General features: G+C 37.6%; 1 protein-coding gene across 4 annotated transcripts in view; it reads right to left on the bottom strand.

Annotated features, from left to right (window-relative positions):
- Positions 1-25,923, bottom strand: part of LOC150080534 (semaphorin-5A-like) — a 240,986-nt gene that overhangs the window by 102,290 nt on the left and 112,773 nt on the right. For all 4 annotated transcript variants that reach the window (XM_090381775.1, XM_090381774.1, XM_090381776.1 and 1 more), the window contains exon 2: positions 17,683-17,994. In XM_090381775.1, coding sequence (XP_090237901.1) covers positions 17,683-17,782 — 100 coding nt within the window. In that variant the 5' untranslated portion in view covers positions 17,783-17,994. The remainder of the gene's footprint in view (positions 1-17,682; positions 17,995-25,923) is intronic.

Below are 25,923 nucleotides of genomic sequence, written 5' to 3'. Positions count from 1 at the left end.
AGAAAGTCTGTAAAAACAAGAAATTCAGAATGTCATGGTAAACCTAAGAAGTTATAGGAAGAGAAAAAAAAAAAAAAACCAAACAAGTTTAGTCACATGAAAAACGTGTCAGGAAGGTTTGGCATTTAGGTTAAATTATCAGATCATGTGGAAGAGCTATAATTAAGCTAATTCAAAATCAAAACAGAAGTGGATATTTTAGAACTACGGAGTAAACTCTGTTTAGTAATTCAGAGAAGCTTACGGCGTCTCTGATGGGGAAAAAGATTGAAAGTGGAGAAATTTAGGATTACCATCTTGAAGCTAGAGAATGGTAATGGTAAATATCGGGTATGCAAAGGCAGCAGGCGTAGATGAAATTAGACCTGAATTACTGAAGGTCGGAGGGAAAATAGCATCATGGTGGTTGCTTCACATTATCCAGAGGTAATTTTAGGAGAGTCGCTCTAAGTAATATACTTTTCTGAAGAGAAAAATGTTCCAGAAGACTGGGGCAAGGCTTTAATTGTACCAATATAAAAACGAAATTGAAGTAAAATGTGGAAATTACAGAGGTATTTCCTCTAATTTATCTGTTAGAGGAAATACAAGTCTTTTTTACTGAACTACTTTTAACTCATTTTCCCTCTAGCTTAAGATAGCTCCTGAACCTGTTTACCCTTTGCAAAACCTTACAGATAGAAGCATTAACTTCATTTTCCATATCTACAAGTGATTGAAATCATTCTAGAGCAAAATAGCCTGGTTCTGCTGAGTAACCACCCTGCCTACCTTCAGCAGACTTTAACAGCTTTCATTTTTCTCTCTCAATGTCATTAAGTAAGTAAGATTAGACAAAGGAAGGACCCCCAAGATTAGACAAAGGAAGGAAAGACCAATATTTATCCCTGAAAAAAAAACTTGCTACAGTGGTTCGGACTGAAGAATTGACATTTACGATTAGCCTCTTTGTCTATCTTTTATCTGGTTCCTAGTACAACAAGAATCTTAAAAGTAATCCCAATTTGCTCTAGTTTATGCAATAGGCTTTCATGAGAAACTGTATCAAAAGCTTTGTCGAAGTCAAGAATAATGTAAAAGTTGTTACATACAACAACTGCTTTTTACTTCATTGTAATAAATTTACAATAGTCAGGCAAAGAGTTCCTCTCCAAAAACTCATGCTACGATCCTTGAAGGATGCCATTCCTATTAAGGTGGGTCCTGTATCGTAATACCCTTAACTACAGACACCATGACCTTGCCAACCAAAAGAGACGGTCAAGTACAGGTTGGCCGTCTCTTTCACACCTCCCTTTGTTACGAGTTGAAAGACGCCAGTGCTTTACCTCATTCCAAGGGAATCAATCCTGGAGTGGAATAATGATTTTATTAACAATCCCATTAGTACAACAAGATGTATACTTTCCACGAACCTCCTTTCCTCAAAATATTATAATAATTTTACAGTAATCCGATTGGTTTTCACTGTTCTCCAGACCTGCTTCCAACTGCTAAGAACCTATTCATCTCGTATGACACTTTGGCTTTCTATGATTGATTCTTCCACTTCGATCAAGTAGGGGCCTCTGATCTACTATATATATATCGACTTCTTTGAATAAGTTACGTAGAAGTGCTTTGCATCTTCCTCATCTTGTGCCATAGAACGATGGGTTAGCAGTTTTTTTTTTTTTTAAGATAATTGGGTCTTGGCTTATAAAGACGGCCTTCTCTTGAGGTGCATCTTTGATCCATAATACCTGTACACGTGTGCTTACTCGCGTACCCGCATAGACTTTCAAAAAAGCACTACTGTTACAAAGTATACTGGTACGCTATAACTAATACAGTACTTCTCGCAATTTGTTTGGGTGAAGAGATACCACACACTCTTTCACGTAAAGTCGCCAAACAGGGGAGAGGGCGGCAAAGGATAAAAGTGGCGTCTCTCGATTCATTTCTGACGTGTTCATAATTACCCGGTTAAACAGCCAGCATGCATTCTTGGAAGCCGTCAAAGAATAGCCAGTGGTACGATTAGGGAAAAACCTGTTTTGTCAACTTGCGTGGTAAACAACTTAAGAAAAAAAAAACTCATCCACAGGTCGGGACACATACGCAATCTTGTCTGCACTATCAAGAACCAGTATTTATCGCTTTAGTGGAGCTTGCAGAGTCAGCATCTGAAATATCCCTTTAGACAGGATGAGGTTTATGAACGACATGACAATTATTTAACTCCAGTTTAAGCACTGGAGTGTTTATGTTATTCGAAACCTCTGCGGTGAACGAAAATGAGCCTAGATTTGGCCAATATCATTTGCCATATGCAAAAAATCTATAGACTGGAAATTCAAAAAAGAAAAAAAATCTGACTGCCAATTTCTTTAAACTTTTTTTGGTTGAATTGGGTATACTATTGAAATTGGCACTGTGCCAACTTTTTGCAACAACCGAAATTAGGCTAACGTTCTGACATTGGCTGTGAACGCCACATCTAGTTGTGATAGTACATTACGTAATGTTTGAAGGATGCTTAATGTACCGTGAAGCAATATTCCAACATTGAATGGTGTGTGTGTGTGTGTGTGTGTATATATATATATATATATAAAAAATATCATTTTTTTTCATTATTATTTCAAAGCATTAACACTATATACAAATACGTAGTTTAGGAGAAAACGTTACAATTTGCAATGGCACTATATCGTTTCCTCCTTCAGGAGATATGACGGGTTATATCATGAAGAGTATCCGTAGGAAAGGTATCGGAAATAATGAAAGAATACAGTACTCCCCCCCCCCACAAGGAGGAAAAATTGTTTATACTCCAGAACAGCTGGAGGTCAGAGGAATTTGTAGCATAGAAATACAAAGAAACCTGTAATAAAAAGCAAGGCGGATTTATACACTAGTAATTATAATAATAATCATACCGGTAATCTAGTTCTTTCCCTCTCCTCCACAGTTCCGGGTTTGCCGAACTATGGGGGGAATACCAGCAGTCGAGGTGAGGGAACGAGTAATTACAATAAAGGTCAATTCACACTAACGACACGAGCATATCATCAACCTTACCGGGAGAGACAAATTTCTTGTGGCTACTGTATTTCTTTTGAAGTATTCGCACTATCCAACAAGACATTCCAGAAGAGAATATCGGTTGTCTGTGTTGGAATAAACAATTAATTTAGGGAATGGACCAGGGTTCAGCTCAGTTGAGGAGATAAGTTAATTACCCTAAATACGCCATGCTGCGTTTTCAACATGGCGTATTTAGGGTAATTAACTTTCACATGTAATGCAATATACAAGGCAGACTAGAAAATGTTCCTTGTGCATATTTTGCACCAATATTCCCTGACGTCTTATGTCGATTAAATCAAGAACATTGTATATAAAATTGTATTTCCTTATACTACTGTAATAATTCGCATATTTTCGAAAGTCTAGACTAAAGGAACGATGCAAATTTTCAAAGCAGTCTGCATAAAATTATCCAGGGTCTCGAGCACTGGCAGTAAGCCAGTTTCCTTATTGGAGGATTACACTTTATGCAATCATAAAATCTAAATTAACAAGGAGTTAAGAGAAAATAGGGATTAAAAACGATAAACGAGTTGGGTAGAATGCTAATGATAAAGATTTCTTATCCGAGGAATGTTATCAAACTTAGAATTAAAACAAGACGAATTCGGAAGTTTTGTTGATGATCAAACTCATCCGGCACTTAAGAGCTATTAAGGGGTGCTCGCTCTACATTCTAAACTCATCAGATTAGGCAAGTAGGCCGTACGTGCAGAGTGAAACCAGTCAGTGTAAGGTCGTTTCGCTATTCTACCTCCAACACAAGATAAAAACAGCTCAAAGGTCTCTGACCTATTCTCCGGCTCCTCCATTTACACCTTTTAACCGTATCTCCTTCAGCATAACACCCACAGCGTAATGTCACCCTTTGATTGATCAGAGTTAGTGAAGGAGAGATAGGCTGACACAGAACTGAACGATACCAGCTAATACAGGAGGATGAAGAACGGCTCTTCGTTCCTTAAATGAAATAAGAAAATGTCAAGTACGATTGACGAATAGACAAGTGGGTGCAAAGGGTAAACTGGTAACAACACTCAAGACATGGCAAAAACTCGAAACGTAATACGAAAGACAAATAGAATTCTGTGGTAGTGTACTGTATATACCAATTGTAATTTTGCAATTTAATAGACTAACACACCACTTATTTAATTTCTGGAAGTGGAGGCACCTCTAGCGTGGAGATCTTCTGGGACGAAGAACCTTCTCGTGAAATCTTCAGCTATACAGGGTGTTTCAAAAATGGTCAATGATTTAAAAAGTACAAACTAAAATAAGGAAAAAAAAGTCCCAAAATGTGCATTATCTCAAATAACCGTTTGAGATAATGCACATTTTCTGTGCATTATCATAGATGATAATGCACAGAAAATGTGGACTACGGGATCAGCCACAGACTATGGGAGCACTAGTTCAGCAAAGAGCTGCGAATCCTTAGCTAAGGGTGGTTTTATTAAACATAAGATAATGCATTTTTAATTTTTGGTTTCAACACCACAGGATTTTACAGGTGTTATATGATGTTCTTTCTAACACCCTTTCCTCAACATCAGGTGTTATGCTTCTGGGCCTACCTGCTCGTATGTGCGAAGCGCCCATGTTCTCTAAGGCGTTGATGTACCCTGATGAATGTGCGCCTGTTGGGCTGCCTTCGGCGGGGAAATGCTTCTTGGTACAAACGTGCAGCTTCGAGTGCACTGCCATTGGCTTTACCATACATGTTAAGTGCATGTCCGCATACACTTCGTTGCTGTAACCTCTTTCTATGTTGACTATCCTTTGACGAGTACTAGTATGCCTGCTACGTCTCAGAGCATTGAGAGAGAGGAAAAGGAGAGGATGAGCATAACCTAACCTAACCTAAACAAAACAAATCAGTGGCGGATTACACATTAAGGCAATAAAGCACGTGCTTAGGGGCCCCAGGCATGGGGGGGCCCCCAAGCCAAGACATTTTCCTATAGTATTCTAAAATATATTAATGTTTTCAGTAAATATCATAAAAATTGATTAATTAAAGCGAAAATTTAAGCAAACAATTCAAAAGTACAAAATTTCATTTATTTGCCACCTAACTTATTTAATTTTTATTCTTTTTTTTATTATTATTATTTTTTTTGGGGGTTCCAAATATAATTTGCCTAGGGGCCCCAACTATCCTTAATCCCCCACTGGTGGTGGATCCCAACTAGAAATGTGCAATATCTCGAAAACGATTCACTTAAGGACCCATGTTTACTAGGCTTTTTTTTTTGCATATTGTAGTCTGTACAGTTCACCTTTAAATTATTGACCATCACTTTTGAAACACCTTGTATACATAAACTTGAAAATGAAAAATGGATCGTTTATTTCTTGAAAGAAAGCTATGCACTCTGACGTATGGGTTGCTTCTTCTAGAGAGGTTTGTCAACATGTTTGACAAGACATTACAACCCTTTCCCAAAGCTGACTAACTTGGATAAGTTATGAAAAGAGCCACAAGTTACTGCTGTCTCGAGGGAAACAAGACTCAGGACTTTTCCACACTTGGAAAAAACAGCGGTCGTAGCCATACTAACAACGAGGGAGATAAACTTACAATTGGTGTTAAGCTTATATCAGTAGTGGCCACACCCCAATTCCACGTTCGAACGTTTTTGTTTAATGCCAGCAGCCATAGATGGTGAAAAAAAGAAGTGCATACACTACTCAGAAGTGTATACTGTATACAGCAGCAGCACTATATTGTTTCAGGTATGAAAAAGGCAAACACGTGCGAGTAAGGTGCAGGGTATTTGGGAACTTTTGTTGAAGTTTTCGTAATACAAATTTATTTCAGCCAAGGTTGAAATTTTCACACTTCCAGTTTTCACTTTTGGGAGCAGATTTTATTACTTATTATTTGAGAACAAGTAAAAAAAAAAAAAAATTTGACTATAAGTGTGGTCAATGGCGTTTCCTCTACCCAGTAACCACGTTCACTGCCCACGCTTCCATAAGGCAACCTGCCTTGTTGAAGGCGTCAAGTATCATTGGAGTCTTCTGTGGAGGTTGGGGGCAGGGATGGAGGTAAAAAAAAAAAAAACACCGATCATATGATATATCGACACTAACATCATCAGAATACTGATATTTAACACATTTGTTATTCTTTTTTATTTACATTTTTTTAGATAAATATTTTTAAAGTTTTGTTTAATGTGTAACAGAAGTACATGAGATAAAGCGGGTCACTTAATCGCTCATGACATGAACTTTTAAAATTTTCGGTTTGTACTTTTATGTCTGGCTTTATGATAAGGAAGGTAATAAACTCCTGATGCAGGAATGTCTTTGCGGTGCTGTGGTAACTACAGTGGAGCGTGCTAACTTTCCAAATAAGGAACTGCGCTTCTTTATCACTATAGGCTTTAAGATTTCCTTCTCTCCCATTCAGATCTCTTTCAGCTCAGCAGTTGAGACATTACCATCTCAAAGCATGCTAAAGATAACATAGGGAGAAAGGCAGTTGTTTCTTTTTCATTGGTCTGTGTATATAGCGGGGGGGGGAAGTATTGAATGATTGGATGGGTAGCCATATATATTTTTTTTGTTGTGGTAATCATAAATATAAAAATGTTTAAGAATTATTAGTTCATGTAAAATAAACTTTGTAATGAGTAGATTTGAATTAAGATAAGTTTTCAGGATGGGTGTTTGAGTGATGTAAATTCAAAAAACAAATTTCCCAAACAGAAAATCCTTATACTTCAGCCTGGTCAATACTGGATGAAAAACATTGAAACACTAGAGGCATCGATGGAATTTGAATACGGATTATTCATTTGTTCAGTCATTACTGAATAATGACTCTTGAAAAATTTCCTCCCTAATAGTAAACAGCTAAGTATTATAGACTTAATTTAACTGCCTAATTAAATAGTCAAAGAATGCGCGATCAAACTGAAATTCTTTCAGTTTGATTAAATTCTGACTATAGGTAGAGCTTGCCAACTGAACTGAAGAAGTTTGTTACCCTCCAATAAAGCCCCTTCCTTTAAGCTAAGTGCTGTTCAGCTTTTTTTAAAGCCGAACAGCACTTAAAATAGCTTGAGTGATGTAAGTTCCAACAAGCCATACATACAGGTAACCGGATACGAGCGGCGAATAATTTGAACGCCAGGAATATCGATTACAATTCTGAGTTTTCTTGAAATGAGTGCGAGAAATACAAATGATTATTTTGTAAGTAGACGTTTTTTGTAGATGGAAATAGGCACGATTCCTGTAGGAATCTTAATCTATTGTCCAAACTTACGAAGTACCAATGATTAACAACCTGTACTTAAAAATATAGTTTTCAGCTTTCATTTTAAACTCAACGCAATGTTCAAGATGAAATGATTTTTTTTTGTTGAAAACTCCAAAATGTCTGCAAATCTCGTGCGCACTTTCAAGAAAACTTGTTGTAATTGAACTGAAGATAAAAGGCTAAATTTTTACGCATAATAATGAGCGACGAAGCTCGCTATCATTTGAATGTATACAGTTTTAGGGTCAAGGGGAAAAAATCGGGAATTCTCTTGTTTCGTGAAGATGTGTTAGTGGACAGTGTGGAATAATAAAATTAACAAACATAAATCCTTCCTTTTTCGAGGATAAATGCAAGTAACACGAAATGATGAAAGATACCGGTTGCATGATCCAAAACTTCCTAATACCATCACTGCAGGGATCAACAGAATTTAGTTGAAAAATATGGAGTCACCTGTCATGTAGAACGAGAAACAGTAATCACAAGTGAACCATTTCCAAGAGGAATTTCTTGCAAGACCTGATCAAGTTTCTTTATATTTTCAGTCATCTTTTGCGTTGGTGTTTTTACGTACTTCACTTTCAAAAATTCGGAGAAATTGTTCGCATTCATAGATACTCCCGATTTAGAGCGGTTTATTTATTTTAGTTTTTTAAGAGATTGATGGAGAAGATCACATGGGTGGGGCAGACTGGGCACACTCTGAAATTCAGAGAATTGACAGGAAAACAGAAGGAAACAGGTGTCAGATGCCAGTCACTGCTGGTTAAAATTTTATTGCGAAATAAGATGACAGTTTTTTCTACAGGTCCCTGTGTGGCTCGTGGGTTTCCCAAGTGTATTGTAAATCAACAGGATATTACAGGATTTTAAAATAATTTGGGGATAGAAATAGCAAGCATATGAAGTTTTATATCTATACATAAATAAATATTCCTTATTGCAGAGATAATACATATACAGCTCCAATACACTCTTCACGGCCAGCTTGGCTAGGGGTTTCACAAAACAAAGACAGGGCCTGACAGGTTTTATAGCCTAGGTCAGGATAATTGGCAACAGCCTGTCAGGTGTAAATTAATAAGTTAAATTGGTACAGTTGTTGTTTGACATTTTCATGGCAGAGATTGAAAAGGATTGGATTATAGCTGATTTGGTGGGTATATCTGTATATAAATTCAGCTTTTATAAAGTATTCTATAGATAGATTACGGCTTCAAGAAGGTAAACTGCAGCCATTATCAATCCACTGCAGGATGGAAGCCTCCTCAACAATTCATGTTGAGGGAAATGGACCATAATCTGCCACGCTGGTCCAGTGCGGGTTGGCAGATCGACCATATTTAGCAGTCAGGGGCTTAAACTCCAGTCTACTCAAGGAGCTTGTGCTACTGCACTCTCGCTAATGACCACTCGGCTACGGAGGCTGGCTTCAAGAAGAGAAGACTTGCTTGGAATTGCATTTGCAAATTTTCAAAAAAAAAAAAAAAGTTTTGATGATTTCTACGTCGCTGTTATACAGAAATTGCATTCAAAATGTTTCCAAATCTCATAGGAAGTTCATTTAAAATTGAAATGGTTAAAAAAAAAAAAAAAAAAAAAGTCAGAAATAACTCTTAAATAACATTAAGCAGAGATGCCACTGCTATGAAGAAACAGAAGAAAATTAAATTTTCATGGCTGCTGCACAGGAGCTGAGCCTAAACCTCGTTATAGGAGTAGGGAATGAAAGACTATCGCAACACATTCGAGAGGAGATTTAAGGGAGTCACGCATAGTGAGGAACAGTATTTCCCCCTCCTTTCAGCAGACGCTTTATGAAAAAAAAAAAAAAAAATCCTGTATATGCGCTAAACACACATGGGGAGCGTCGCTCAAGGATTGGCTGTCAGTCCACGGACCACACAAGAAAAAGAAAAAAAATACCCACAAGTCCTTGGCTTGTAAGAAACACGTGGCAAGACTTCATGACTTAATTTACCGAAACCCTCAATCTCCAGGAGGTCAACGTGCTGAGAGACTGCAAGGCGCCTCAAATCAGATGTAACTCCTCAAATATGCTAACAACGGCGGCCAATTAATAATAGAAAAGTCACGTGAAACTGCCGTGTTATAGCGGACAGCTGTGTTCCTTGGGAAAATACCTGAAAGAGCTAGCCTGCTAATAATTGCTGCAGCTCCTTTTACTGGGAGATGGCTGAGCCTCTTATTATACATTTCCACGGAGAGTTGTTTAGTAGGTCAATTACGGCTATCCCTAATCGGTCTGACGTACAGGAAAACCACATAGGGCGTAATTAAGATGGGAGGAAGCTATGGAATATCAGGTTTACGTGTAAGCGCTATATTGATTTAGCAAATACCTATTTCAGTCTGCCCACTTCGGCATACTTCAAGCAACTCTGAAAGTTCTCATCTGGAAGACTGCCAAGGACGCTCCCACTAGCATACAACACCATTAGAGCTGCATTTCCATATGTTGCGAAGCAGATGTATTAAATCACCCTACTTTTCCCACAACGTTCACCAACCCCTTCACACGTGAGAAAGTTACGTACTAACGGGGACGTTCATTAAGTTTCTCAGTGTGTGCGAATCATCTCGTTCAAATGAAAGATTTTTGGAATAAGCAGTTAAGATGTGCACCTGCTTAAAAGTAAACACCCCGGGGTTGAAATATCGATGCCATCAGGCAAGACACGCCCTCTGTCTACTGAATGCTGTTGAAACTAATGTGAGAGACTAATAAGCGAAGATGAATCGCAGCCCCCCAAGATGTGATAGTTGGAGAATGACAAGTGAGCACATTAAGGCGTTGCAGCTGATGTCAAGGGTTGTGTAAGGTTCTGCGTTATCATAGAGCAAACTCTATGCTATACATTAAGCTGCTTAGCTTTTATGGTCTCTGAACTTGTGCTACTTCAGCAAATATAAGGCAGTCCGTACGGTACATGTCTACAATAAAGTTGTTACTTTTTTTTTATCCTATACATTCAACTACATCACCACAATGTAATATAATTATATTGTTCACAGTATACTAATCACAGCGCCGTTCCTGTCTCACAATGAGTATCCAACACCTAAACATAGTCTTAGAAGGAATCGCTATCTGGTCTGCGTGTGCGGTCATTCGTTCCATGCACACTCCAAATTTCTTTACACAAAATGAGTTGTTCAAATTAAACAAAATTTTGTAAAGAATATTATGTGGGTGTTTAAAAACTCCATTAAGTCTCGTTTTAATTATACCTCAAACCTAAATTAGGTAGACGATGTTCTCATTTGGAATCATGGCAGTAAGGAATTTTTTAAATTGATAAGCAATACTTTTTTTTTTTTTTTTTTTTTTTTAACAGTGTATCTGCTGCTCTTGAGGAGTCTTTCAGAAGATTAGACTGGTCGCAGAAAGGAGTCAGTCAATGTGAATGGAGAGTACTTAAACCACTTACAATTTTCAGATGACATTGTGGTCATAAGCCACGATCCCAAAGAATTGGAGGAAAATCTTAATCAGTTATGCACAGTTAGTAAGGATTTTGGACAAAAGATGAATATGGCTAAAACAAAAGTAATGATGGACAAGTATGCCACAGAAAGGGACATAATGATTGAAGGAGCAGTAATTGAAAAAGGTGGAGTCATGTACTTATCTGGGACAAGTCATTGGCTGTAATAATGATAAATGGCTGGAAGTCAAGAGAAGAATAAATTTTGGATGGATAACATTCAGGAAATAGTCACATACTGAGGAGCAACATCCCAATTAGTCTGAAACGTAAAAAATAATGAACCAATCTATACTCCCCATCATGACTTATGGAAGTAAAACTTGGGTACTCACCAAAAGAATGGAAGAGAAGCTGAGAACTACACAGCGAAGAATCGAACGAATTATGTTGGGAATCAGACTGTTAGATAAGAAGAGAAACATGGATTAGGCAGCAAACTCAAGTAAAGGACATTCTTATCTAAACTAAAATGGTCTTGGGCAGGACACATAATTCGAAGACATGACAAATGGACTAAGAAAATAACAGAATGGTACCCAAGAGGAGCTAGAAGAAAACCTGGAAGACAACAACTGAGATGGACAGATGAAATTCAAGAGTTTGTGGGTAGTAAATGGATGGCCATTTCACAAAAACAGAAGAACTGGAAAGTTGATGGAAAGGCCTTCATACTGCAGTGGATTGAAAATGGCTGATGATGAACACCAGTGCATCAAATTAAAAAATAGAAATTTGTCAACCAGTCACTGTCTTAAGGATTTACTGCTCACTTGTTCGAATAACAAAATAGGGAGCCAGTTACAGAAAAATGAGATACTGGAATTATTTTAACCTCTTGGTTCTGCTATCCAATGCACCAATAACTGGTGTTATTCGAGCCCATTTTCAAAGAGCCCTTAGCTACTACAAGGAAGAACAGAAGCAATACCATTATTTTATATAATCCTACAAATCAGTGAGAAAATAGCTAGAGTAACCAGAAGCTTCAACACATCGATTTTTCTGGGTACAGAACTCAAAAGAACATATTCCAACACCTATCATCCGATTAGTTCAAGCCAATATATAATATAATAATCCAATGTGGGAGTAACAACACCTATATGGGCGAGTCTTGCAGAAGATTCAGTTCAATAGAATATGGCAAAAGTATCCAGTATTACAGATCTGACAAGTCAGACCCAGCATATAGTGCTTTGGGATTGTGACTGTGTGGAAGTTCTTCGACTCGATTTCTGTATTATCTACTAATTGCGTTACTTAGATGCATTTAAGGAAGAATATTTCCTATAATGCTTTTTCTATTTCCTGAATCAATAGGGGAAAAAAGCGACAATTTTAAACAAGTTGAAATAGCTTGGGTAAAAAAGGTAGAATCAACGACCAGAATAATACGAACTACAGTATTCTTCGACCCAAATCACACCATAAAAAAAAAAAAAAAACCTAACAACTCAAAGACCAACGTCATTTACATCAAGATATAAACCTTAACTCCTATACAAAATAAGCCTTTGTATGGATTCTTCCTGTATAAAAGATTACAATTTTTATATTCCCGTATAGCTTTTTACTTCTACGATTATGTTTACCGTTCATTTTATTCATTCATTCTTTTATTTATTATTTTTAGCGTTATGTGCATTATGTTTATTGGCTATTATTGGAAACAACGTAAAAATGTAAAGTAGTTTAGGCTGTCCGGGTGAACATACTGCATGGTGAAATTGGGTATGGATGGTTTTCCAAATGCCGAACTGCCATGAAGTTGTGCATACAGATGGACAAAATTGGCTCAATGGTTTTGTAAAAGGTAACATTCCAGTCAGTTTTAGTTCAGCAATTTTGGAACAAGGTATAGAGAAAAAAAAAAAAAAAAAAAAAAAAAATTTACGTTTAATCACGAGGGAGATGAATCAATACTTATTCTTTAACATTTAGTTTCCATCTATTGGACTCAACCCCGACCCATAAAAGAAATAGTCAGTTCATTCACCTCTTTCACCATAAGTTGAGAACTAAATAGATTAAAACTACTGATATTTCGCATTCCCTTAACTCGCACGTCCCGAAAGGAAACATTCCACAGCTCAATAATAAGTTAACTGGCATGGTATTCTCATTTGTCAATCACTCCATAGAGTGTGGCTTCGTCCTTTGCGACATGTTTCACAGAGTCCAAGTTTGAATCCCATCCTTGATTGGGGAAGTTTCTAAAATGACCCGTTCACTCGATGCTGCAGTTTTTCCCTCTTTTCCTTCGCAGAAAATCCGACCAGCCTGCAAACACACGAATTGCTTAGGGAAAAACGCCGATACTTAAATTCTGGTCAATATCCTTAGGCATAATTATTAGTCGTCCATCAAACTACCTTAAATACAATGGAGAATATTCAGAAGTTTATAAAATATCTTAATAAAAAACAAAAACCTGTCACAGCAATGCGTATCAAGATTTATACAGTCTTTAATTTTGATACCTGTCAGAAGAGCCAAATCTACTACCACTTGTACTTTCTATGCGAGTTTATTGTTGGCAGCACCGACTGGAGTGACCTCCTTTGGAAAAACTTCCGCATACACACAAAACAGTTGAAGTAACGACCTTTTCTTCGAACCACATTAAATATAACTACGCTGAATATTCGTATATAAACAGAAAGATGGGGAATAAACTAAATCTTGACTTTAAGAACACTGAGAGGCACTTTAAAAGGCAACTTATGAAGTCATTGACCTCTCCATGGTGATCATCCTAAAATTAGTGCCGTTGAACATTTTTGAAATGTTCATTTCTAAGCATATACCATTTACAGTGCTGCTCATTACCACTCCACACAAGATCTCTTGTAGGTGATTAGTCATTATAAAATATTCGATATTTACAAAAGATACCCTGAGGAACAGACTAATTGCAAAGATCAAATTTTGCATTTAAGTAGTTTAAAAACTTGTCCTGCTTTTAATGACGTATTTTCAAATAGCAAGTTTTGAATTTCACATAAAATACTGACCCATCCTTTGCTTTCGGCATGAACTTTTCAAAAAACAATTGCAGAACTCTGATGTCCCTTTGCGAACCCCCACGATTCCGCGGAATGTACTTTAAAAAGCACTACTCGACAGTTCTGAATCTTGGATATTTCTTAATTCGGATTAAGACATTGTTTTCTGCTACTCTTTCATTAATAGAGCAAAAATATAAGTTGGAAAACCGGAGCTATGTGATTAACCATTTAAGATTAATAACAGGATAAGTGCCTCTATACCACGTGATTTTATCAATATATAAAAAACAACGATCATAAAATCAACACATTAATATCTCAGAGTCGGATTATTACATACGGATGGATGGACAAAGAAATAATAAAAATTCCCGATTTCTACTGGTTCAATTTTAATTAAAATTGAGATGGCTCCTACATTTTTTTTCTGAAACAAACAAATATAAGATTTTATGAAAATCCATCCATTAGGAGTCGGGTTATTACATGTGGACAGACGGACGGTCATGGTGAAGACAATAGGCTCTGTAGTAAAGCGCCTAAAATTTCGCTTTTCTGTTCTTAAATAGATTTTACGTTTATGCTCTGTCAAACATAAATGGCTACAAATTATTTAACAGAACTGGAGCTTGTCGCTCAAATCCTAATATTTGGTTTATTTCTCTGTAGAAGTGTGTTAATGGGCCGATTGTGTTATGCGGTATGAAAAACCAGGAATAATCCACGGAAAACTACTCCCTCCAATTGATCTGTTAAACACATGTTTGACTTAAGAGGACTTGCTGTCTGACGGAATTTCTAAAATCATTTCCAATAGGTTCAGAGAAATTTCAGGTGGAACGAGAATATTACTGGTTTTAGTATGATGTGCATAATTGTAATTGCACAGCCCTTTCGACTATAGTCTTGTATCCGTATTTTAACAAGTACCAGTCAAAATTAAAAGGCAAGCATAATACTACCAGCAAGTGTTTCTACATGTTACTCAAATGCGTCATATACAAGGCGTAGCAATAATGCAATAAAAAGAGCACAAAGCGAAGAAGCTCAAAAATGGGTTTTATTTTTATTCAAAGTATTCACCACCTGATTGAATGCACTTATTACACCGTTCTAAAAGTTTCTGCAAAGAGTCTATGAAGACGTCTAAAGAAATGTTCAGTTCGGCGTTCCTCAATTCTGAAATCTTTCCTTTGAGGGCAGTTTTCACCCTGGGAAAGATGAAGTCCGCTGATGATAGCTCGGGAGAGTTGGCTGGATAGTTGATCTGTGCAATGCCATGTCTGCACAAGTGCATAATGGCGAGGGCATTGTCATTCAAAAACGACCAGCTGCTTTTCTTTTGAAATTGCGGCCTCACTCAGAAAATGCACTTCTTTGAAGCATGCGTAGAGCGCAGCGCTGACTCTCTCCGCTTCAGGTACAAGTTCCTTGTGAAAAACAAGCTGCTTGTGGAAAAACATGATCAGCATCGTCTTGATCTTGGAATTCTGTAAACGAAAAAAACCTTTTTGGATCGTGGTGATGATTTTGAAGTCCATTGCATGCTCTAACGCTTCGTCTCTGGGTTGTACTGAAACACCCAAACACTCATTTCCAGTGTCAATACAGTCGAAGAAATTAGGACTGCCCTGACAATTCTGGATGAAGTCTTCTCACGATGACCTTCTTCGTTGCCTATACTCATCCGTGAAACAAATTTTGCACAGACCTTCCTTTTGCAGTAATCTTCACGCAGAATTTGACGAATGGTCTCTTCATTCATGTACAACTCATCAGCCATCATTCTGAAGGTCAAACGATGATCTCTTGCACAATTTCCTGAACTTTTGCAACTCGATCCTCATTTCTAGGGTCATCGTTAACTTCCTCTCGTCCGTCTTTGAACCGCTTATACTATTCAAACACCCCCTAATACGACTTAACATTTCATCACCATAAAAACAGCTTTTAACACCATACTTTTCTATTGCACATTGCTGGCACCTTTCAATTATTGCAGAAAGCAATAATTGAAAGGTGCCAGCAAGTTACTTTCAAACCAATAGTCATGCCAAGTTAGGTAATTAGCACATAGTGCCAGTCAGGACACACACACACACACACACACACACACACACACACACACACACACACACACACAAGCAGTTCAGTTGTTGTAATTGGTTTTTTAGGAGCATCGGCAACTAAGGACATATTGCTCCGTGTATACTGTCTGTAAAGTGTTTATGCTCTGTGGTCGATTTTCTGTTTGCTGGACGAAAAACCAGAGTTTCCGTGAGAAAAAAAAAAAAAAAAAAAGCTACAATCTCTTGAGACCGACTAACTCAACTACGTTTGTGAAAAATCCCAGTAAGAATTCCTCCCATCATCGATGGTACTCGAACTCAGGCCTTATCCACCCTGTGTGGGGTTCTCGGCGATTGGATAAATCGTGCTACTCAAGAGGGCGTTCAGAAAAGCTTCTGAGAGTCACTAAGTATGGTAGGAACACTCAAAGCTAGAAAAACTGAAGCCATTATTTCGGAGAACCAAATGGCAAACGTGGAGAAAGTTAACATTGTGGTATTGTTACACTGGAGAAAGCACTGAAATGAAGGCATGTCACTTCCTTACAGTCGAAGTAGTGCTCAGAGGTCAAAGTACTTAGCGGAGAGGTTTGAATTACTTGAAACGGTACGAGGTACAACGAGTAACAAAATCAGTGTTCTGCCCAAATTCAGTGAAAAGAATGATGAAGTAAGAAAAGAACATTATTCCATTCTCCCCACCTCACACTTACATTAACTAACAAGTGTAACCCAAGTGCGATTACATTTCAGGCGCGTTAGATATTTAGCTTAGATTATTTTCTTTTTCTGCGATTAAGAAAAGTGAAAAATTCTTGTTATCAATTAATTACTAACTGATACATAAAAGCAACTGTTTTGTGAAAACTGATATTTTTCAGGCTCTGATTAAATAAATTAAAAATCGTAGTATACTTGTCGTGATGCAATTTAGAGAAGAATGATTATATCCAGCTCAGGACCCTGGATGTGCCAGGCCCATATCCACCAGATGTGAGCCCCTGGAGTTAATATAAGAAAGCAATAATAATTCATGATTGATTTAAATAATTTAAAAACTAGCAAAAAAATTAACCACTTTTATGTGAATCGAGAATATATCATTTCTGCCCATTCACTCTTCTAATCAGGGCATGGCAAGAAACATATCCACTGCTTGAGTTGCAGTATATGGATAGCTATGTCATGTGTATGGGGGGGGGGGGGGCAGGAATAATTTCCAGATTTATTCTCGTCCGATTTTAATAAAATTTAGAAAGGCTCAAAAAATCCTTTCGAACGGATCAAACAAAACTTCATGAAAATCCATCCACTAGGAGCTGAGTTATTACATGCGGAAGGACGAATATGGTAAAGACAACAGGCGTATTATGTATACGTGCTAACGCGCCTGAAAAGCAACTCACCGCAAATGGCCAGCGTGTCAAAGAAAATTGTTACGTTTATAAATTCTGAAAGTCTGAGATAAATGAAAAGAAAGTCTATGCTGTTCCATTCTTAAGTGTTGGGCCACCTTTCTGGGCAACTAATGAATACTAAATCATCTTAAATCAAAACAAACAATATACGGAAAAGCACAACGCCATAAAGCTTTTATAAACCTTCCAACACGCCTGACCTTTATTTTACGCGTTATCAGTTCCCTACCTTGGCTGAACTCTGGGTTCGCTAAGCGGGTATTATCGTGGTTGTTTGACATTTAGAACGAGGTGGAGCGGATCTTATAGATATGGCCTACTTACCCTCGTGCGTCACAATTCTGTAGTCTTTCCCATACACCGACAGTAGTAAGGCCATTGAGGTAGCCAGCAACAGCCCCCAGTGGGTCTGGATTATAGCCATCTCCTACGTGACGATTTTGATGCCAATGAAATTGTCCTTTATCAGCTCGAGACAGTCGAGGCATACATGCCCGGAGCTAACTGAGTGCAGTCACTCCGTGTGTAGTCCAAATTAGATTTGGCAATAGGCGGAGACCGAAGGCCATCGGTCCCATTAGCTGTTTAAAGTATATCCTTTAGTAAGTTAGATGAATTTCTCCTCAAGGATTGAATCTGCAAAAGAAAAGAACAGAGAATGGGAATTATATTTATGAAATGAAAGCATAAACTGTTTTTTTTTTTTTTAAGATGATCAAAAAGTCTAACATTTAAAATAGTTGATATTACATAGTTAGCATATGAACATAAACATAACCCTTCAGAATTTTGAGCAAAGTCGAGTGCGTGTGCATTTTTTTTAAGGTCATTTTAATTGAAACGAGTTTTGAAAAAAAAAAAAAAAAAAATTGAGCCAAACGAATTACGAGCAGTGATCAAATAGTTGAAAGAATACTTAACCCAGCCTGAGATCCGCAGACACATTCTAGGTAGGACCATAAAGACTGCAATCATTAATGAGGTATGAAAAAACCCAGGAAAAAGTGAAACTTTCAGAGGTTCTTCTCACCAAGTTCCAAAGGAATCTATTCTTTTGTAATCTGTTTTCTTACTATGGATGGGACTTGGATTCATCACTTCATCTTGATTTATAAAAAAAGAAAAATAAATATAGTGGAAGCATTATGGATCTCTTCCAAAAAAAAAAAAAAAAAACTATGTTCAACCAAGCGCTGGCAGGGTCATTGTCTCCGTATTGTGGGATGCGGAAGTAAATTTTTATTCGTCGAGTATTTTGACCATCGATAGAATGCGTGTGGAAATTGAAGAGAAGAGGGGAAATTTACGTCACAAATCCATGAGTTTTTGCGAATTGGTGCATCAGGACAATTACACCAGTTTGACAAAGCTCATGTTGCAACGGCTGCCATTCATGAAGCTGGGCTTGAAATTGCTGATCGTCCATCCTTTCGCTAGATGTCACCCTCCCCCAGCGCGACATATGCTTTTCTCATTTGAAGGATAGAGAAACGATTTAAGTGAAGTGTAACACGTAATAAAAATGTATGGTGTGTTAGGTTTGGAAATTGTTAATTCACTTCATATGTAATATTATTTTGCTTAGAGAAATATCTTTTCTTTTGTGCCAACCCTTTGGTTTATTATTAATATCAATTTATTTCCGAAGAAATGTCCCTTTACAGCTATAGGACATGAGTTACATACAGAGGTAAAACATAAAATACAGACATATGCATTGTATACAGAGCCAGATACAATATACGGCCTTAAACAGCCACTGGTGAAGATACAAAAACATAAGTTACAACAAATAAAAGTGCATACGGATACATCGGAACGTGGATGGTGCGGCATCAGAGAGAGTCCACCTAGAGCATGACTAAGGCATACATGTCTGCAAGAATGGAAGCTCTGTAGGTTCTGTCCTTGCAAAGTTTCTCAGCGTCTATGGCTAATCTATTGATAATTTGGAAGGAGTTATGTGGAAACATGTTGTCCAGGGAGGACATGCTACGCAGCTTCGATCTGTATGGGGAGGTGTTGGACTGGCATCTTCTCCTGTCGGACGGTCTGGCGATGATATCCCAAATATTGGGTGAGCTCAGTTTTCCGGATAGAAGCTGAGAGAGGGTAAGAAGGTTCCTAGAGATGATGAGATACCTCCAAGGAAGCGTATTAAGATTGGTGACCAGAACAGATTTTGAGATTGTAGGTGTTAGCCCGGCAACCCTATTTAGCCATTTCAAGATCCAGAATTCCAGGGAGAGGAACCTGGCTTGGTATGATGAGGGTGCTGAGGACCGTATAGTCGAGGCATATAATGGAATTGGGAAAATGCAACGAAGAATGTATTTGATGATAAGGTCCGGGTTATGGAAGTTGGAGATCTCTTGTTTTACTGCGCATAAAGCCGAATATGTTTTCGTTCGAGTGGCATTAAAGTGAGGCAAGAAGGCGAGGTCTTTGTCCCAGATGACACCCAAATCTTTATGTTGGGTGACTTGTTTTTTAACTGGAGAGTTCGCTATAATGATGTTCACATCGTTGGTATTTTTCTTCTTGGTGATAGAGAGTTGTGCAGTTTTCTCTTTATTAATGGAGAGCTCAATCGCATGAAGGTAGTTTTCCAGTTCATGTAGCTGTCGGTTGGAGCTCACAGTAATAGACTGGAGAGACGGAGTTTTCTTGACTGGGTTTCAGTCTTTGATGGTCACTTCTTTCTGGGCGTTGAGAAATGATTCCATACTGCTTCAGTTCAGTCATCTTTTTAAGTTGATGAAATCGGAAACAGTTAAGTCTGCAGCCAGAGCCAATATCTCGTTACGCAATTCATTCTGATGTTTTTCTTTTAACTTGCAGAAAACATTCCAGAAGATAATCTTAGCAGAACTTCTTTAAGGCTGGCCAGCAGTAAGCTTTCGAAAAACCAGTCGACTGACTAAAACACGCCATATTGCTATAACTACGTGGACGCCAAAAGCTAACGGATGTTCGTTTTGTTCCATGGATTCTCCAACATAAGGTTACGTTTGCGCAAGTATGGTGTGGACAAAAATTTCAGGATAGCTGTGATGCGAAGCACACGATGATTAAATTATTTAGTTCTTGAGTTTTCCCCCTGAAGGGATAAAAATGTTACACCGATGGAAAATGTGCACTGAACTTTTCCTGTCAAATGTTCTCAATGCCATTAAAATATATTTTTGTTCGGTAACTGGGGATTGTAATTATTCAAAAGAATCTGTAGACATAATTTCAAGTTAAGGCCCATTGGAGGCCAAAACGTTTATTAAAAATGCCTTGTCTGTAACACTATTTCAGCAAATAGTTCCTCAGGAAGTTTACTAAGCCGGCTTTTGTTCAAAATCCAACATGTGTACCGAACAAGCCGGCTGTCTGAGTATGTGAAATTAAAAGCTAAGTCATGGCAACTAATCATCATGAAACTCGCCCTGGATGGCAGACAGTTTCCGCATGATACTGCCACTTGAGCAAAATACACGAAGAAACAATCCGGGTTCCTCTGTAGAGAAGTAATTATAATTCGAGTTCCTGCTGTCACTTATGATATATCACCTGCAACATTGTCAAGGCTCATTTTCAAGTCTCATAGTAAACAGGCTACGTTCTAAATAGCCTTTTTAATGTACTGATAATGTATCAGGTTTCCAAGAAATTTCTCTTAATACAAAAGATATCTTAGTGGGCAGCAAAAACTAAAGTCTTTTCGGAACGAAATTAGAAGATGAAATATGGCAAGATCGTTAAATAATCATTACGTAAGGAGTTATTCAAAAATTGTTTCCATACTGTACAAGATGCTATCAGTTTTGGCTACCAAGATTCAGCAATAACAAAAAAAAAAAAAACCCACACACCACCTCTTAGTAAGATAGTCCAAGGTCATCAAGATTCTAAGAGAAAGGAAAAAATATACAGAAAGCCAACTGACAAACCCACGGGCAAGGAATGTTATGCTCCAGTAAACTGCAGTACAGAAGACTGGTAATACATCAATCTCGATCTCACAACGCTATAATCAAACTGCTCCTGGATGAGTGTGGGGATAAAAAAAAGAGACAGATCAAAAGACATCAAGGCAACAAAAACGCAGCCGGAATATTTCTTCATCTTGCAAGCTGGGGGGGGGGGAATAAAAACCTGTTGTAGAAGGATATTCAAGCATTTCAAATAAAGGCGGGGAGCGATTAAAAACATACTCCCTTTGAAAATCCTAAGATTCAAGTTTCAAGCAGGGGTTCCCCCCCTTCCAGGAATACCCGATCTTCTTGCTGGGACTAAGGGGGAAGGGAGAGGCTTTATTTGGATTTGGGCTCTTTTCAATAGGGGCCCCGAATGCGTCGCACCTGCTTGATCCTTCCTCTAAGGACTGGCCCTGAAAGATGAGCAGATCTTAAATTGTCACTTTACATTTGAGGAGTTGGTATTCCCTACAGAAAGAATAAAAAAAAAAAAAAAAAAAAAATACCGTATATGAATAAACCTACAGAAGGAATAAAGAGGAAAGACAGTACCATGAAAGAAATACCATGAAAAAAACATGCGGACTCATACAAAACGGTGCCTAATTACAATTCCTGCAGTAAAATTCGGTGAATGCTGTCCATCTACTCAATTTAACTGAGTGCGTACATATTTTTCAAATACACACACTTTTCTCGAATAATATTGGTTCTGTTCGCTCCAGAACTACGCTATTGACGTGATTATACTAAACCGAGGGCGGGAAACAACTTTCCCATTGAAAGAAAAGTTTATTTGACAACATTTAGGAATCGTACGATTTAAAACTGACTAAGTATCATTACTTAGTCCAATTTTAACATAAATTTCCAGCCCAAATGTGGCTAAAATGGTCGATACGACAAATAGAGTAAACCTACAAGCAAGAAATAGACCCCCGATACCTTTTAATCGAAACATCCTGTACATAGTGATGTAATTCGAATACTGTAAAGTGCTGTGCTGTACTTTGGAAGAATCGCTGCTCTAAAATCGCTGTTAGAGCAGCGAGTATTGCGGTAACTGTATGCATCAGCCATTTCTCCTTATCCTTAAATGAATGGGGCTTTCGCCCTTGAACGTTGTCGTCTGACTGCCAAGACTTCATAAAACAGCTGTTCTGGGCGATCAAAATTCAGTACGCTCGGCCAGCGTTTTTCATATGGTTACAACTAGTCGATAACTTACCATTGCAACTCATGAAAGCCAGTCCTTGAAGTTTAGTGTGAGAATATTCAACATTTCTTTAACGTAAACGAAATTGTATTCAAGCGCTTGAACGGAATATTCTTTATTTGAAGTGCTTGAGAGGAAGAGACGACATTACTATTTCATTCATTACTTTCCTTGGCGGTTTCACAATTTATTCCTCGAAAACTTGAGGCACGCTAAAGGTTTGCAACATACCGAATGAGAAGGCCACGTTCTAAGTAAAAAAAACAAAGCGGGAAAAACTCATTTCCGCTACCAGAACTACATTGGTGACTCAATTGTTCCATTGTAGTAAGTCAAAGTTGTCCAACTATTTCAAAGTGTTCGAACAGTTAATTTGAGCAAAATGTTCACTTTATACAGAGCGATTCAAAAGTCAAATGTTTTCTATTATAAGTATGAAATTATCAAAACATTCTGGACAAAGTTAACTCTTCCCTCCCCCTTTCATGTAGAAAGAATTACAACAGTTAAACATGCAACTCTGCAATCTCTAGTCTTTAAACATGGCGCCTCTCTCTCTCTCTCTCTACGACAAGGCGTTCTGTGTTCTCTCACTTCGCACAGCAAAACACTGATAAGTACTCGGAGAAATTCCATAGAAGGCACCGAAAAGGTTCTACTAAGTGGACATCCATACGCGCATGGTACGAGAAAAAGAAAGAATTACACTGCGGAAGTCACTACAAGTGATTTATCGTTGGAGGATACCAAAAAGTTCCCAGCATTGGGTAGGATAGCAAGCCCAAAATGTAAATTAAAAGATAAGATTTTCATAAGTTAAGTTTGAAGTTTTGCCCACCATCTGAATTCCAAGTCTTACTGAAAGCTCATTTGTGCAGTTAGTATTAAATAAATAAAACTATAGCGTATTATAAATAGCTAGTATTATTAATTCCAGTACGCTATTTCCATTTCGATAGAGAACCAGAAATATGGTATACTGTACTATAATTTCAGTTGAGCAAGAACGATAAATCGTATTAGGAAGGCAACTTTTTCTACATCAGCCAAAAGAAATAAATAATTAAAATAAAAGAATATTCAAAATAAAACAGAAAAAGAACTAAACGATATAAGACTAAGACATTTGTCCATTCCTTTCAAATTTTCCAAAAAATAATCAGATTGCAGTCCATGAAAGATAGAAGACTGTTATCATGTACACAAACTTCCTGCACCCTTGTCTGATAAAAAGTTAAGTAGCGATAGGTTCGGTCAGTCCCCTGGAACGTTTACTTTTAAGATTTTTACTTTTGTTTTTATTTTACCAGTTTTATTGGCCATAGGGCTCAAGATCCAATCGATGAATGGATTTTCCATAATTATTAATGAAAGAGTTCGCTAAATGAATCCAGCTGTTCGTAGTTGCTTTAACGTCAGCTTAAATCTTCACACGAGCCCGTGACAGCACATCTCCGATGGTACCACTAAATAATCCGAAAAACAAAGTCCTAAGTTCGCTAACATTATGTAACCTCTGTTGTACATCTCGAGTCTGCCAGTTCTCAACTACTTCCGTGAGAGCAGAAAAGTCTGTGGCCAACAACACAATTCACATCAAAAAGAGAAATGGGTGACGTCGCTATTTTTCAGATATGCACTGAATAGCGGAAGCTCCTTGAGGAATGCCATATTTGTGTCCCGCCTGTTGAGATATTCTTCCTTTTTCATCGCAACTGGAAAGGCAGCTCACTGAGGTCAGCAAGAAAATGAAAAGGAACAAAAACTTGTAATTTTACAGTTGTCCTCGATACTGGCGCGTGTTCTTACCTTCGTTTAAGCAGAGGCGGCAAATTTTTCGATCGAGGATTGAACCATGTTAACGGAGACAATTACCCTGCATATTAATTACAACTTTCAAAACTAAAATTAGAAATTGTCATTTAAGAATTCCTTCAGTCTACGATGATGGCGAATAACTGTCATGTCACGGAGGACTGCATAAGGTATTACATGTAAGCGGGTTCTATTTACTGGATTGGAAAAAAATCGAGAATTCTGCGATACCTTAAGACAGGCACTTCTCCGTGCATGACTTAAATGACGATATCTAGCTTCAAATTGCGAAATTCTAGATGTTCCACGATCCTCAATGTATTTGGATTTAAGTTTTAACCAGTCTGCAGTCAACTCCTGAAATGGTTACATCTAGTAGAGTAGAAGGGACAGAGTTTAATTTACAAAACCGCAAATGTACATGGAACCAAACACAAGCTTTTCTGGGGTAGTCTTCCAAGACTTTTCTTCATTAAGAAAAGCACAGACAATGAACAAAAGTAGATTGAAACAGCACCGCAGTTGCAGTTTCTAACCTTTTTCTGAAAAGGGAAAGTTTGGTCATCCCCAAGACTAAAAAAAACTGTTGAGGGCATTGCTTCATGTTGAAGCTGTATTCGATTACAGCCGTTAGTTAAAATGAATAAAGAATTTCAACCAGGTGTTTCTTTATGAATGAGAGCTTTGATTTTGGGTTTCCGAACCAAATGAAATCGCTAGATTCAAATACACTAGGACTTTGCTTTTTTGGAATATGTCAGGTCATTAGCTTATACTGCAAAGATTGATAAAACAATCGTTTACAGCATCAAATTAAAGTCCGAATCCATTACCAGTATGTATTTAATATTGTGCTGTTACACTGGCAATTTATGACACAGAAAGCACTTGTTGACGTCCAGAATTCTGTAAAGTTCCGAGCAGAAGAAAAAAAAAAAAAAAAACCCCTTTCATACGCGAGAACCTGTAAGTTAATGCACCCAGTATCTTGAACGATAATATTTATATTCTCCGGTCTTTTTGAAGTACTGTAGATCTCTGTACTGTATAGAAGTACGAGATCACTATTTTTACTACTCGTATAATTAATTATATGTATTATCGCTGAGTGTCATGCAGTTTGAGCATTTTCACAACGATAAAGTGAAAACATTAATAATTCACAGTTTTATTTTTATTGAAAACAATGGTGATGTACAACCCATTAGCTATTCAGAATAGACAAAAATCATTGTCTATTCTGATCAATATAATCACCATTAAGGGATAGAATAGCTGGCTAACCTGTTCCCCTAATGAACAGCCATTGAGCAATTTTTAATAGGTCAGTGAGCAAGCATTAGTATTTAAACTATGCTTAAAATTAATTTTGTAGATTAGTTTGCAAACACAGTAAGATATACTTAATAATCAAGGGCACACGTATTGAGGAGGGGATAAAATGTCGAATTAAGGTTAGGGGGAACAGATATGTTCCGCTTGTTGTCTCAACTATACGTATTAAAAAGGGTCAGATATAAAAGAATGTTTATGCCACACTTAAATAGGTTACAAACTACGAATCGTTCA

This window comes from Mastigoproctus giganteus, chromosome 9 (genome assembly GCF_048544385.1).
Source record: "Mastigoproctus giganteus isolate SK-2022 chromosome 9, ASM4854438v1, whole genome shotgun sequence".
NCBI classification, from domain to species: Eukaryota; Metazoa; Arthropoda; class Arachnida; order Uropygi; family Thelyphonidae; genus Mastigoproctus; species Mastigoproctus giganteus.
The sequence above is the reverse complement of the archived record's forward strand: the minus strand, read 5'-3'. Positions and strand labels throughout refer to the sequence as shown.